Source organism: Punctularia strigosozonata (assembly GCF_000264995.1).
Source record: "Punctularia strigosozonata HHB-11173 SS5 unplaced genomic scaffold PUNSTscaffold_1, whole genome shotgun sequence".
NCBI classification, from domain to species: domain Eukaryota; kingdom Fungi; phylum Basidiomycota; class Agaricomycetes; order Corticiales; family Punctulariaceae; genus Punctularia; species Punctularia strigosozonata.
In genome coordinates, this window is record NW_006767433.1 from 2,329,466 (window position 1) to 2,342,712 (window position 13,247).

General features: G+C 56.5%; 5 protein-coding genes across 5 annotated transcripts; 2 read left to right on the forward strand and 3 right to left on the reverse strand.

Annotated features, from left to right (window-relative positions):
- Positions 1-495: 495 nt before the first annotated feature.
- PUNSTDRAFT_95322 (exo-beta-1,3-glucanase) lies at positions 496-2,869 on the reverse strand. The gene is made up of 13 exons (XM_007378764.1): positions 2,495-2,869; positions 2,419-2,438; positions 2,351-2,367; positions 2,210-2,300; positions 2,103-2,158; positions 1,847-2,014; positions 1,651-1,797; positions 1,528-1,602; positions 1,327-1,477; positions 1,119-1,266; positions 1,005-1,060; positions 884-949; positions 496-838 (listed from the first exon to the last, which is right to left on the reverse strand). The coding sequence occupies exons 1-13, from the start codon at positions 2,625-2,627 to the stop codon at positions 692-694; spliced, it is 1,275 nt and encodes a 424-aa protein (XP_007378826.1). The 5' UTR covers positions 2,628-2,869; the 3' UTR covers positions 496-691.
- Positions 2,870-3,846: 977 nt separating this feature from the next.
- On the reverse strand, positions 3,847-4,418 carry PUNSTDRAFT_56622 (Hydroxyisourate hydrolase; the record flags this gene model as incomplete). Its single annotated transcript, XM_007378765.1, has 4 exons — positions 3,847-3,950; positions 3,994-4,157; positions 4,232-4,337; positions 4,388-4,418. The coding sequence occupies 4 exons, from the start codon at positions 4,416-4,418 to the stop codon at positions 3,847-3,849; spliced, it is 405 nt and encodes a 134-aa protein (XP_007378827.1).
- A 521-nt stretch (positions 4,419-4,939) lies between these two features.
- On the forward strand, positions 4,940-7,070 carry PUNSTDRAFT_95328 (thioredoxin-domain-containing protein). Its single transcript, XM_007378766.1, has 4 exons — positions 4,940-5,075; positions 5,137-5,265; positions 5,320-5,382; positions 5,440-7,070. Exons 1-4 carry the CDS (start codon positions 4,981-4,983, stop codon positions 5,654-5,656), a joined length of 504 nt encoding a protein of 167 aa, XP_007378828.1. The 5' UTR covers positions 4,940-4,980; the 3' UTR covers positions 5,657-7,070.
- Positions 7,071-9,344: 2,274 nt separating this feature from the next.
- On the reverse strand, positions 9,345-10,683 carry PUNSTDRAFT_57778 (uncharacterized protein; the record flags this gene model as incomplete). Its single annotated transcript, XM_007378767.1, has 11 exons — positions 9,345-9,456; positions 9,509-9,531; positions 9,582-9,619; positions 9,674-9,791; positions 9,843-9,902; positions 9,959-9,984; positions 10,033-10,155; positions 10,209-10,386; positions 10,439-10,497; positions 10,546-10,565; positions 10,622-10,683. Coding segments are annotated over 11 exons (819 nt in total), but the record flags the coding sequence as incomplete, so codon positions are not given.
- A 219-nt stretch (positions 10,684-10,902) lies between these two features.
- On the forward strand, positions 10,903-13,233 carry PUNSTDRAFT_129577 (asparagine-linked glycosylation 9 protein; the record flags this gene model as incomplete). The annotated part of the gene is made up of 5 exons (XM_007378768.1): positions 10,903-11,012; positions 11,059-11,165; positions 11,212-11,363; positions 11,419-12,342; positions 12,397-13,233. 5 exons carry the CDS (start codon positions 10,903-10,905, stop codon positions 13,231-13,233), a joined length of 2,130 nt encoding a protein of 709 aa, XP_007378830.1.
- Positions 13,234-13,247: the final 14 nt, after the last annotated feature.

Sequence of the window (13,247 nt, forward strand, 5' to 3'; positions counted from 1 at the left end):
CGATAACGTCGTGTGCGAAGGCAACTCCGTGCTTCTAGTCGATGTTGTCGGGGTTGAGTGCAAGCTCGTCGTGTCCATTGGGTGCGAAGAAGTATGTTTGGTTGGCTTAGCGGTATCGGTCCGTGTACCAGAGATGTTGGAGCTGCTCGAATCTGCAGACGCGGAGGTCAAAGAGGACAGAAGGTCTTGAACTCCGTCCAGCCCTCCAAGTCCTTGTGAAGCGGTGACCGTAACCTGGTGCTGGCTGCTCGTAGAAGTGACTGCTGAGGCCGACGGGGCATTGGCTGTAGTGTGCGTTGGAAAACCATAGGGATCCTCTACTTCGCCCAAGGGTTGACTGAATATCTCCCCGCCGACTTCTCGCCGCGGTGGGGGCATAGGTACAGGTGTAGATGTCGTCGCCGCCGTTACCATCGCCGTAAGTGCCAGCACGAACAGGAGGTATAGCTTCATGGGTTTAGATTGATTTTGCGCGCTGAAGGTCGAATGGACTGGCACGGTCTCGCATTTCAACGAGGTGATCAACGTCAACGTCATTTGTCGTTGTCACTCGGACAACCCCTTCAAACTAACGACATCGTTACAACCAAGGAATTCATGTACAACAGCAAGGCATAGCCACTCCTTGCCAGTATAACACCATGTGCGTTCGCGACCATGTTCAACGCAAGCCTCAAGGCCCACGGCACTCTCAGCCACATATGTTTGGGTATTGATAATTTGTCGGGTTCTGCGGGATCCATCCGTACTGGAGACCAGCCTGATATGACCAATCGTCGGCGTTCTCCGCTTTCCACGCCCATTGAATCCAACCAGCTCCCGAAGAGTATGATTGCGCCTGTATAGATGTTAGGGGTGGCGCAGCATAACTAAACACTCTAACCTGTGCCTCCCAATATTGACGAAGTTGCGTCTTGTACGATGAGCTGAAGGAGGAGCCGCTGCCAGTCTATACATACGTACCGCTCAGAGCTTTAGTTATTCATGAGCGGATATGACATTACCTTCCCGGAGCATGATCCGACGGCAGCCTCGCCACTGAAAGACCCATCATATCGAGCTAAACATATTCACAGGTCAAAGATGCTGTCTCTATGATTCAGAATGTGTTGACCCACAGCCGATGCCACGCCCGTTCAAGTACTTGGCACAGTCCGTGAATGCCGGGGTCCACTCTCCGACGATTGCCCAGAGATCGAACGAAGACAAAGAGGATGCCTTGGAACACGCTGTGTTAATATGATCTTGAAGCGACATTGCAACTTCCTGCACATCGTGCATCCTTCTTAGCCTAAGCGATGTATCTCACACTATCATCACGCTCACCGCATCGGAGAAGACCTGATACAGGTGCGTGTCCATCGCGACTCCTTGCCAGTTTGGCGGCGTCTGAAAGCCACTCCAATAGCTGAGGGGTTGAAACGCATCATGCAGCAACACAAGGGTGTTGCTTTGCTGGGAAGAGCCGTATGGAAATCTAGAGACGGGTTAGTCAACTGAAAAGGAGTCGTGATAGAAAGTCTCGACCTGATGTTACCATACGAATCGTACCAGTACTGCCGTACAACCGACAGTATATCGTCACCATCGAACCCGGCCGGTCTGATGAGACGTCAGCATAATGCCAAATGTCGTGATCACACGCCGTACTCGTTTAACGGAGCAATTGTTGTTACGACGTTAGTCTGATCCTTGAACATGTCTGCCAGCGTCTTGATGATGTTGTCCGTGCGCTGAACGTTGTCCGAGTTGGATTGCCATTCAGGAAAAGACACTCTGTGTCCCGAGTTGTCGAAGCTACAGTAGCCTCAGTTGACCATCCGGAGTACTCCACCTGAGCACTGACCCGTTCTGGCTTCCGGGAGCGCCGTGGAGGTCGACTATCAGCTTCAGCCCATGATTGCCTGCCCAAGTCACCGCTTTCTGGAGGTATGGTAGTTGTCCTTGAATGTAAGGTTCGCCCCCCGAAACGTCGAACGCCCAGTACCCGATTGGCAGTCGCACATGATTCAGTCTGCCATAAGAAGGACCGTCAGCACATGTCTAGGTGAACCTCGGCCGGATTTTGCGGATGGAAGATAGCGATCGCAGAGAAGACGCACCCTGCCCCCGCAATGGCAGCGAAGTCGCTCTCGGTGATCCACGTGTTCCAGTGGTTCTGTGTCGGGTGTCAGGAAGATCCGGTACGCGGGACTCGCATTGAACGAACCTGTAGAGCGGCAGTTGCGGTGGATTTGCTTTGCAGCTGGCCAAAGGTCCATTCGTCAACGATGTTCGCGTTTCCTGTCGCATCAAAGAGACTGTTTTGCCGTCAATTCGCGAGCGCAATGGAACGTCGATGACTAATCACCTGGGAGTAATCCAAGGCTAAGGATGTATCAGACGACTGGCCTGAGCTCGTAGTACGGATCCACTGACCTCAAGGACGAGCCAGCCACCTGTATTCATGCTTTAACAGGGCGAAGAGGAGCAAGGGAACCACTCATTGACCCACCGAGGTTGACTCCACGAACTTTTTCAGAGCCGTAGGGGAAACCTGGCGATATTGGGTTGTCGGCCAGTACAGAGGGCGCTCTCCAGAAGCAAAGAAAAGCGATGATGTGTAGGGCCCACAGCGACGCAGGCATAGTGCACTGCGGGGAAAGTGTGATGGGTCGGATTATAACCGGAGCATGGGCTGGACATGGTATCTTATAAGGGCGCCACTGAGGAAGAGAAGCGATCTCGCCGATCTATATCGACCACGGCGGAGGTACATACGATTGACGTATCACCGAGAATGCATGGCAGAGTTTGGTTCGCGTCGGACGCATGTCCCGTATGATTGGCCATGTATCACTAGTATGATCATGTAGAATGGAAGCGACACGTTGCTGAGACTGGGTAGGGTGGAACAAAGCCGGTACCTAGCCACCTGGCCGTTCGTTCGACTGAATGGTCGTCAAGGAATACAAGATATCTGGGCATTCAGGGACAATCATCACCTGAGAAGAAGACCTTCCTCCACTGGCCCGGATTATTGTTCCCCGAGTATGCATTGCAAGATTATTGAAAGTATGGGGCGATTGCTCGTTCCCTGGTAGACAGAACGTATTTCGGTATAACGTGCCAAGTAAACCGAACTTTGCGCGACGTCCCGGTTGTTGTGAAAGGTGGCCGACGATGTTCACGGAGTACAGTCCTCTCCCGGGCTGGACTGCATCAGGCTGGATAGAAGCACGCGATACCTATTTGCGGGTCCTTCGCCTCCGGCATGCCGTACGCATGAGCGTAAATGAGCACGAATGAGCGCTGACAACAAGTTGACAGAAAGAAAGCACCCGCGTTATCGCTCAACCTATTCAAACCCGTTGCGGTTCCGTCCGCGTCTCGGCCAACGCCGAAACACCGCTCAGCCTTGAAGCGGTGTGTCGGATGTTCTACAGCTCACGGGAACCGTGGATGCACTGTGTACGCCAAGCCGCACGTATTGGCGTGCGGTGCGGCAACCGGTTGTTCCGCTATTGGGACCGCGCCGGAAATATACCTACCTACCTACCTTCATCGATATTCTGTATCATCGGTACGCAAGTCGAAGTTCTCCTCTGGCCACGGCATATATAACCTACGTATAGCAGCATCTCTGCTCACTGAACATCTGCTGGTCCACTGTAACGCGAAGGAGCTCTACTGCGTGAACCGGCCTCATTCGAGTGACTACTGCTGCGTGAAATGTTTCAGTCGATCAGAGCTCATTGTGATGACGTTGCATGCATCGGAATCCAAATAGCATTGATTTCGCCAGTGCAGCTGGGTGTCTAACAGCGGTAGTCATATTCATTAATCGGCGGTCTCCACCCGGATCGTTCAGCTTCCCCGATACGTAGTGAAGGAGTACGGGCTGATCAGGAGCGGTATATGGTATGGTTCGTCTGGGCTGTCCAACTCAAATGTTATCTGCCATGCCCAACCTTGTGTTAATTGGGTCTGAACAAAGGGCTACGTGAACAGAACGGACCTCCACCCACGGATAGAAGCATTTCGTGTCTTGTTTCTTGAAGTACTCCTCTGTTTTGAAGACCACTTTGTACAACGTATTTGCTTTCACCTTTACAACACCTTTTGCCTCGGGAGATATAGGCACAGGGCTCATACATCGTCCATCTGCATCGGTTGTGCTGGAGCGTGGCGGTAGAGCACGGATAAGAGATCTCAACTACGATCGCGTCAAGCGCCCGGTGAATGGACTGACCCTTCTGCAAGGGGCTCAAACATGGCCATCCCCTTCCCCAGGATATGGTATTCTTGAACCCGGATTTCAATGCCTGGGCAGGGCTTCCCCGTGGATGCATCAAGCACTGAGTTAACTGGTAAGCAGCGGACACACGGAGAAAGACCGATGAGGTACCGTGACATGTAATAGGTGATTTCGTGGTCATCAAGTCGATGCCTACTCCGTTGTCGCCTTGAGGATTTCCAGTACTATCGCACGCCAGCGAGGCGTGTGTCTGGGTCCGAGGCAGCTGTTGAGGACCGCATCACAATCGTACCGTATGAATATATAGTGGCTGCTGGCTCAAACCTCAGGCGCCGGCCTTCACGATGAGCTCAATTTAAGGTCTGGATGCATCGACGTCATGGCCTCCGGTCGTGCCGGTCGCCAGGCGCAGTTCCATGGGGCGGGAGGACGCGTGACGATGTGTTCTCCCCGCAAGCTGGTGATAAACGAGTAGTGAGAGACAATGCGCATGGTGGGTCGTATCATCGGCATATGCAACGACCGTACGCATGGTGCGTGGAGTGGTACAGGTCAGACTCTGATCATTCAATCGGATGTACAACTCTCGGCGAGCAGCGAGCGGGCGTCAACCCCGATGACGTCTCACGTGATTGAGTGAGCACTGCATTGGGCGCTTATTTATCAGTGAAGAGTGTGTTACCGTTCGCCGACGTCAGCCTCGCTGCCTTCTCGATTCCTAGGTTACATACTGTACAGACAACATGTCCATCACGCATCTCACGTCGGTCTCTCAGCTCGATGGTATACTCTCCAAGTCGTCTGGAAAGCTCAGCGTCATCGACTTCCACGCTACGTGGTAAGTATCAGTGCCTATTTTACCCATTGTTCTGCGACCGGTACGATCTTTGCCTCCTTAGGTGTGGTCCTTGCCACATGATTGCTCCCGTCTTTGAAGCACTCGCGAAGCAATATCCCAACGTGAATTTCCTCAAATGCGACGTCGACGCCGCGCGAGACGTAGCGAGCCTGTACCGGATATCCGCGATGTTCGCACCTCCACCCGCTTGTTGCTGCCTCACCCGGGTCTGACACTCCACAAGGCCTACGTTCGTGTTTCTCAAGGGCAGCATCAAAGTGGACGAAATTCAAGGCGCTAATCGGAGGTTCGTCACCTGTCCACTCAGTAGTAGTGCTGCGTCCGTTGACAATCAACTGCTCAGTGCCCTTCAAGCTGCCGTCGCGAAGCATTCTACCGGCTCTCCGAGCAGTAGCTCCGCGTTCTCCGGGAAAGGCCAGACCCTCGGCAGTTCCTCATCTACCCCAAGCTATGTGCCGGTGCCTCGCGACCTTGTCAACGGTGCTTCGAGCATCGATCCGCAAGTTAAGATCCTGCTTGCTTTGCTTGGCGCGTACTTTGTTTTCTGGTACATGAGCTGATTTCGTTGTTTCTTTCGGTGGCTGGTGTAAACTTGTATATTTCTATGCGCAACACATTCATCACTCGCTCGTGATTCGAAAGTTCACCGGCTCGATGGTACGCATTTCATTATGAACGGTATTGTTCTTTAAGGCAGGATCATGGCATGTGACAGTACACGCGAACACGGCGGTGATGGGTCAACTGTTGGCAATCAACGCGTCAGCACTATTCTCGGACGCAAGAAGGGGTAAAATTCGTACATTCAGGTGTTCACGTTTTCGCAGTACTCGGCCTATGAGCCCTGTGCTTTAACCTCAAGGACCCTGTCAAGCTCAACTTTCGCTTCACCCCAGCCTTCCCCCTGTAATGATACGTCGGCGGACCGAGCCCCGCGTTGGCGATCCCCAGGCCGCCCCCGATCATCCCCAGCTCATCCACCTCCAAGCAGGGCATGGACAACATGTCTGTCAGCTCGGCTTTCGGTCGGATGTTCCTCTGCAGCTCGGGAATAAGCTTGGTTGGTGAGCCAAGAGGTGTTTCCTCCGGGATATCCGTCGGTCTCGACGCGCCCTTGCGTAGACTATCTGCGCTGCTCCTCAACAGTGCGTTCGATGCAATCTGTCGATTATCTCCTCCAAGGGACGTGGATCGCTTCCGGGCAGGCTTTGGACGTGGGACACGGACGGGCACTCCGTTCATCGTCGCGGAGGCCGCAACCTTGACATCCCAGTAGCTGATGCTCTGTCCGACCCAACTGCTAGGTGTCGCAGGAGCACTATCCGAGCCAGGCGATAGGGACTCCTCGCGTGGCCTCTTTGGGGGTTCCATCTTCTCAGCCATCAGCTTCGGCACAACGCCCTTCTTCAAGACGCGCATCAGCCCGATCTTCTTCCCGTGATTGGCGTGAACGAGACCGGGAGAGCACGAGAAGCTCAAGGGGGTGAAAGTCTTCTCGCCCGCGACGATCTTACCGTTCATTCGTCGGTCGTCGACAACGTATGTGAACCGCCACTCGAGCGTCGCCCCCGGCGAAGCTTGCCCCGAATCATGCGCGGACTCCGTCCCGTTCACGGCATACGCCCCATTCGACTTGATGCTTAGGTTCGCCTGGCGAGATATGTAGTCCCTCGATTCATCCCCGTTGAGGGTGACGCGCCGCAACACGGGCGGCGCATCCAGATACGAATGATGGAAATTGTAGGTCAGCCGCTTCATTGGCATGAAGTCGACGATACCGGAGCCTGTGGTCGCTAGTCCGTGAAGAGAGCCTTGTGGAGAGAAGCCCTTCATCCGGAAAGTCGGCTTTATCGCGCGGAAGCCTTCTTGATCAATATACAGTTCAACGATAGTATGGCTGAGCCACGACAGATGGGCGGACAGCGTCGAGGTTTCGGTGTCGAGGGACAGCACGGAAACAGCCGCTGGAGGAGGAGCCGGCGCATCTGACATGACAGCTGCTGAGGGGTAGGACTGGATAGGAGGTTTATTGGCCACGAGGATCAATGTGTTCGAGCATCGGATCGATGTCGTGGAAGCCGAACTATACGAGTGCAGCGTCGACCCAGAGGTCTGTCTGCTGTGGTTGGAGGTGTGGATATCTTCCCTCGCGGACACATCGAGTCGCTCAGAAGAATCGGAGTAGTCGGTGGAAGCGTTGCGCACCGTCGTCGTCGAGTGCGTCCGGCGGTGTGGGCCTCTGGGCGAGTGACTGCTCGGTGGGAAGGAGAAGATGATGGGTGTTGCCGGTTCGGAAGCGGACGTTTCTCTTGGTCGCGGTGCCTCTTGCCGGGGCGGAGCGTCGGTAAGCGGTGAACGCGGACCAGGACCATCTGGGATCCTGAAGCGTATGCTACGCAATGACGAGGAACTGCCGTGGCCGATCCCGCCCCTCCGCCGGAGGTGGTAGCTCGGAGACGCGCTGCCGGACGACATGACAGAGAAGCGAGAGGACGCGGGCGATGGCGGGCCAAATGTCGGCGTGGGCAGTGCGCCAGCCTGCGATTCCGAGTCCTCCATGATCAAGAAGCTATCTCCTTGCTCCATCTCCTCCTCCGGATCGGCATCAATATCCAAACCCGACGGCGAGCCGTTCGTACTCACGACCTGCTCGGTTGTCAGGGCCTTGTGTTCCTCCGAGAGCTCAGGACCTAGATCTAAACAGGTGTCGTATGCCGCGAGGCTCATGTCGTCCGACCTCATCGATTGGTCTGTATCATCAATGTCACCGAACGCGGAGCGGCCTAGTGATCCAGGCGAAACCAGGGCTACCACCTCTTCGGCGTCGCATAGCGAACCGCCCATGTCCGCCAACTCGAGTGCCCTCGCGAAGCGGTTCGTCGCATCCCTTAGCGCTCCGTCCACTGGATCTGGCCCGACCGGTCCGAAGGTTCTGCCCGTCTTTACAGTATCAAGGCTGGAACTGGCGGTAACGAACGACTCCGCGGCAGGCGTCGCGCAGACCCCAGGCGCGGCTGCGTCCAGCTTGAGCGGCGGGGGCGAGGGAAGCCCCTGAGGTATGAAGAGAGCCTCCGCGCGAGCGGCTTCCCCACTAACAGACAACCCGCGCCGCACCCTGCGCGAACGAGGGATTGGAAGAGGCCTCGCCGTCTGGAGTTGAGGAGTGGGCGGATCCCGAGAGGGAGGATCGGTATAGGCGCTGCGCCGTTCCGAGCTGGGGCTACCGCATATGACACCGAGCTCGAATATCCCGGCATCGAGACAGATTGGGATCTCGCCGTACGAGCAGTCGGCGGTCACGCTCTCCTTGGTGAGGATGGGCGAGGGCGGCGTGAGGTCCGAGGCGAGACCCCTGAGGATCGACCAACTGTTCAGCAAGCGTGTAGTGTTAGCGGTGGAAGGACGGGGAGGTGTCGCAGGAGAGTATGTGTACGTCGTTGTGGCCATGGTGCTGCACGGTTATCGCGGTGGAGGGGGGGCGGCGCTGGCCAGAGACAGCTTGCGCAAGGGAAAGTGCTGCTCTGGAAAACTTGGACTCGCCATGTTGGGACGAACCTCGGACGCATGTCATGTCTGTCAGAGGATGGAACAGAAGCGACACTGCCAGCCCAAGGTGTCATTTGAAACCTCCGCGAGAAGCGCCTGGTCAGGTGACATCTGCGACAGAACCACGGTACGCTGATATATTATACGGAGGCGCGGTACACACAAGGTCATACTAAACAGAAATATGCGAAACGACAGACAACACATGGCAAACAGAAGAACAAGGGGCGCCCAATATGCGGACACACGGACAAGCGGCAACAGCCGATGAGCCTTAGCGAGTTTCACTCTCCTCACATTGTCGTCTTCTCGACTTCGACCCTGATACCGCCAACCCCGTTCGCCATCTCAAGGTCGCCAAATTCCTCGCCGTCCTTAGACGTCGTGCGCTCCATCACGCCACCCACCGCATCGAGTTCGACGCTATGCGCGGTCATCACCCCCGAGTTGATCGTGGAGGTGACGCCGCGTGCGCTGCGCACGAGTCCGGAGGAATTGGAATGCTTCGTACGCAGCCCGGTGCGGCTACTTCCGTGCGAGGATAATCCGAGCGCTTGCGCGAGCTTGAGCGGCGAAGACAGCGATGTCCCGTTAGAGGTGTGGCTCGCTGGAGAGTAGTGCGGGTTCACGGCAAACTGGGGTGTGAGAGCGACCTCGTCGTCCAGGGAGCGGCTGCGCAAATCGAGTATCTGGGATAGCGTGTCAGTATCTTGTTGCATATCGTGGGACTCTAAGCCTTACCATACGGCAGGCGAGGACCGGTGCGAGCATCACGCTGAGTGGGATGCAAATGGCCGAAATGGCTTGGCGCGGTCTGTGGACCAATGAGCCTTCTAATCCTATCCGAGCTGGCTCGTCCCGCTTACTGGAGGTAGAAGATTCCGTTGATCTGTTTGGAACAGTGAGTCGCTGACCACTATCAAAGGCAGCCGGAGTTACCAAATTAGCTATGGATATCAGAAGGAAGTAGAAGACCCCTGTTAAATTGGCAGGTCTGAGCGATTGTCAGCTGCAGTGATGCTCCTAGTCACCTTCGCGGATGAATGTCTGGATGAGGCGGCTGGTCATGCCGCCGTTGCGGCGACGAACCGTGATCGCTTTGGCCACGGTCATGGTGGTGACGATCGTGTCGAATGCCAAAGGGGCGATCTAATGGCGAGTAAGTACGGACACCGGCTTGCGGAAGATGAAATTTCTTACGAAAAATCCTAGAAGATGTGCCGAGTGTGGCTTGGATACGGGTAGGCATGGACCCATCGTCTATATACACGAAGCGGGTCAGCATAAAAAGTATGAAGGAGCGATTTACGACCGACAAAGGGAGGCTTCACGAAAGCGAGCACTGAAAAAATGCGATCAGATAGTGAGGAACGATCTATGCATGTCTTACAGTCCATCGCGTCTACAGCGACCCAGAGTTGATAGGTGATCATGGCGGACATCATGATCAGGAGCGCCGCAAGGACGGCGTTGTTCCGATTAAAGAAAGCATAAGTGCGTATGACCAAGACGGCTGTATATCTCACTGAGCGATCGTCGCGAACTGACGACCAAACTCGCAGTTACCTTCCGCGCCGACTTGGTTCCACATGGCAAGAATGACGGGAATACGATAGATTCGCTGACAGGTTTCCAAAGAGTGATCGACGCAAAAGACGTAGAGAAGGTAGGGTACGACGGTGAGGACCCAATAGCGGCACATGAGGTAGGTAAGCTTGATGGGTGTCCAGCGGCATTTCCAAATCTGCAATAACCTTGTGAGTGACGGCCTCGACCACGGGGGGTTTGCGACGTACGCATCGCCATTCAGTCGGGAGACTGGTGATCCAGTCCCAGGCGACGATGGCGTACATGGCTGGAGGCGATGAGCGCCTTGTCTAGGGTCATCGGCTGTCCTACATACCGCAGAAGTGCACCTGCGTCCTGTCACGCTTTTGTCAGTATCGTTTTACGGTAGAGATGGCCAGAAACGAAATTACACGAAGATAAAATGTTGGGCGGTCTCGAGAGTGTCGGGCATGGCGGGCGTCTCTGTCCTGGACCACGGCGCGCCCGGGTCTTGACTTTATGGGGGCCGGTGGCATGTTGACGCCTCTGGACGTGCATTTGGGCGGTCGACGAGGAAGGATGCGGGGCACGTGCGGCTGTCGAGTTTGGCAATGCGGCTGCCATTCCGGGCGGAGCACTGCCACTGCTCCCGAGCCGCGCGCTGGCGGGACTCGGCTTCGCTCCGAAAGCGCATTGCAACTTGATCGCAACGATGGCGGCCAACGCGAACGTGCAGACGCTCCGGCTCAGAGCGCGGACGGACGAGCCCAAGCCCCCGCCCAAGTCGCACCACACCGGCATCCTCCAGGACCAGGTTCGCAGGTGCGCCTTCATCCACCGCACTCCCACCTCGTCTGACCCGCCCCAGATCCGCACGCGCACCATGGACCCCCAGCTTTTCCATGGCCGTCCGACTCCTGCTCCTTGTCCGGGTCAGCGCCGCCATGTACTCCAATATTTCCGACTGCGATGAAGGTCAGTTCCCCAGCGACGTCCAGGGCCGCGGCTCACCCTTGTGCAGTGTACAACTACTGGGAACCGCTGCACTACCTCGACAAAGGATACGGCTTCCAAACGTGGGAGACCTCGCCCAAGTACGCAATTCGTAGTTGGGCATACATTCTCCTGCACTTCCTCCCTGCTCGGCTAGCCGGGCTCAGCGGACCCTCCAAGGTATGTCATCGACACCCCCCGCGACGTCGCTTCCATGTTCTCATACGTTCCCCAGAGACCAGCTTTCTTTGCGACCAGAATCTTCCTCGCCGTGCTCTCCACGCTCTGTGAAGCCAAGTTCTACCGCACCGTCGTCGAGAAGATCAACCTCCGCGTCGGCCGATACCTCTTTTTCATGCTCCTGTTCAGCGCCGGCATGTGGAACGCCTCCGTTGCCTTCCTCCCCTCGTCTTTTGCCATGTACGCCGTTACGCTCGCCTACTCCTTCGCCTTGGCTCCGCCGCGCATAGCCGATGCGCAGAGGACCTACTCAGCGACGGCGCTCTTCGCTGTCGGCGCCCTACTCGGCTGGCCATTTGCCATTGCCCTTGCCATTCCGTTTGTGTTCGAAGAGCTCTTCGTACTAGGCGGAGATCGCGTCATCCAGCGCGACCGTATGACCTGGTTCGCCGCGCGGTGGAAGCGACTCTTTACCGCCGGCGCTCTGGCCTCGGTCGTCCTCGTTCCCATCGTCCTCGTCGACAGCTATTTCTACGGCAAGCTTACCGTCACGCCCTGGAACATTGTCTCCTACAACATCTTCTCCGACCCCGCACGCGGGCCGGAGCTGTACGGCACAGAGTCTCCCGCGTTCTACTTCCTGAATCTCGCCCTCAATTTCAACCTCGTGCTTCCCATGGCTCTGCTAGCCATTCCATCGCTCATCCTGACGTACTACATTGATCGTAGGCGTCTGTATACGCCCGGTGCCGCACCCGTCTCTCCGGACATCCTTCAGAGCAGCGCGTATACGGTCATGGGCATCCGCCTCTTGCCTGTGTATATCTGGCTAGGTATCCTCACGGCACAGGCGCACAAGGAGGAGCGCTTCGTGTTCCCGGCTTACCCTCTCATCTGCTTCAACGCTGCGGTGACGCTCTACCTCGTTCGCGGATGGATGGAGGTCGCGTATGTTAAGGTGACGGGGTCTAGTTATCAGGTACCTCATTGCACTTCTTCATAGCATCAGCGATTCTGATACGCACCCGTACAGGCATCCAGGACGTCGATCTTCCGCCTGACCACCCTTTCCGTCATCCTATACACCTCACTCATCTCCCTCACGCGCATCCTGGCGCTCTGGCATTATTATCACGCCCCACTCTCCGTCGTGTTCCGCCTGGAAACGAACGAACTCCCGGCGCTGCTCAATTCCGCCGGCCTGTTGCTGCCTACGTCAGCCTCTGCTCCCTCGCCGATCCCAACGCCCTCTCCCTCGGTCAAGAAGAACGTGCCCTACTCTGAAGTGCGCAAGGCCGCCCAGGCGAAGGAGGAGGCTGACCGGCTCGCAGAGCAGGCCCGAGCCCATCTAGACACGGCGCTCGTGCGGAAGATGAACCTGACGCTCTGCATCGGAAAGGAGTGGCACCGCTTCCCTGGACACTACCTTGTCCCCGATGGCGTTGACGTTCAGTTCGTGCGCGGCGCGTTTGAAGGGCTCGTGCCCGGCAAGTTTGCGCCCGCCCCGGCCACGGACGTGTTTTGGAGCCGCCGCGTCGGCACCTCGCGCGTCCCGGAGGACCAAAACGACCTCAACAAGGCGGAGGAGAGCCATTACGTCGACGTCGATCAGTGCGACTACATGCTCGACCTGTTTCTGCCGCACCACACGGATCTCGACCCGCGCGAGCCACCGTACGCGATCTCGGAGGCATGGGAGAAGGCGCACTGCGCTCCGTTCCTGGATGCGGCGCACAGCGCGACGCTGACGAGGACCGTGTGGCTGCCGAGCGAGCGGTGGCAGGCGACGAACGCATGGGGAGAATGGTGCTTGCTGCGGAGCAAGGGGCTCCAGCAGAAAGTGAAGCAGCGCGTAGCGAAGGCGATTTGAGGGTTCGGATAGTA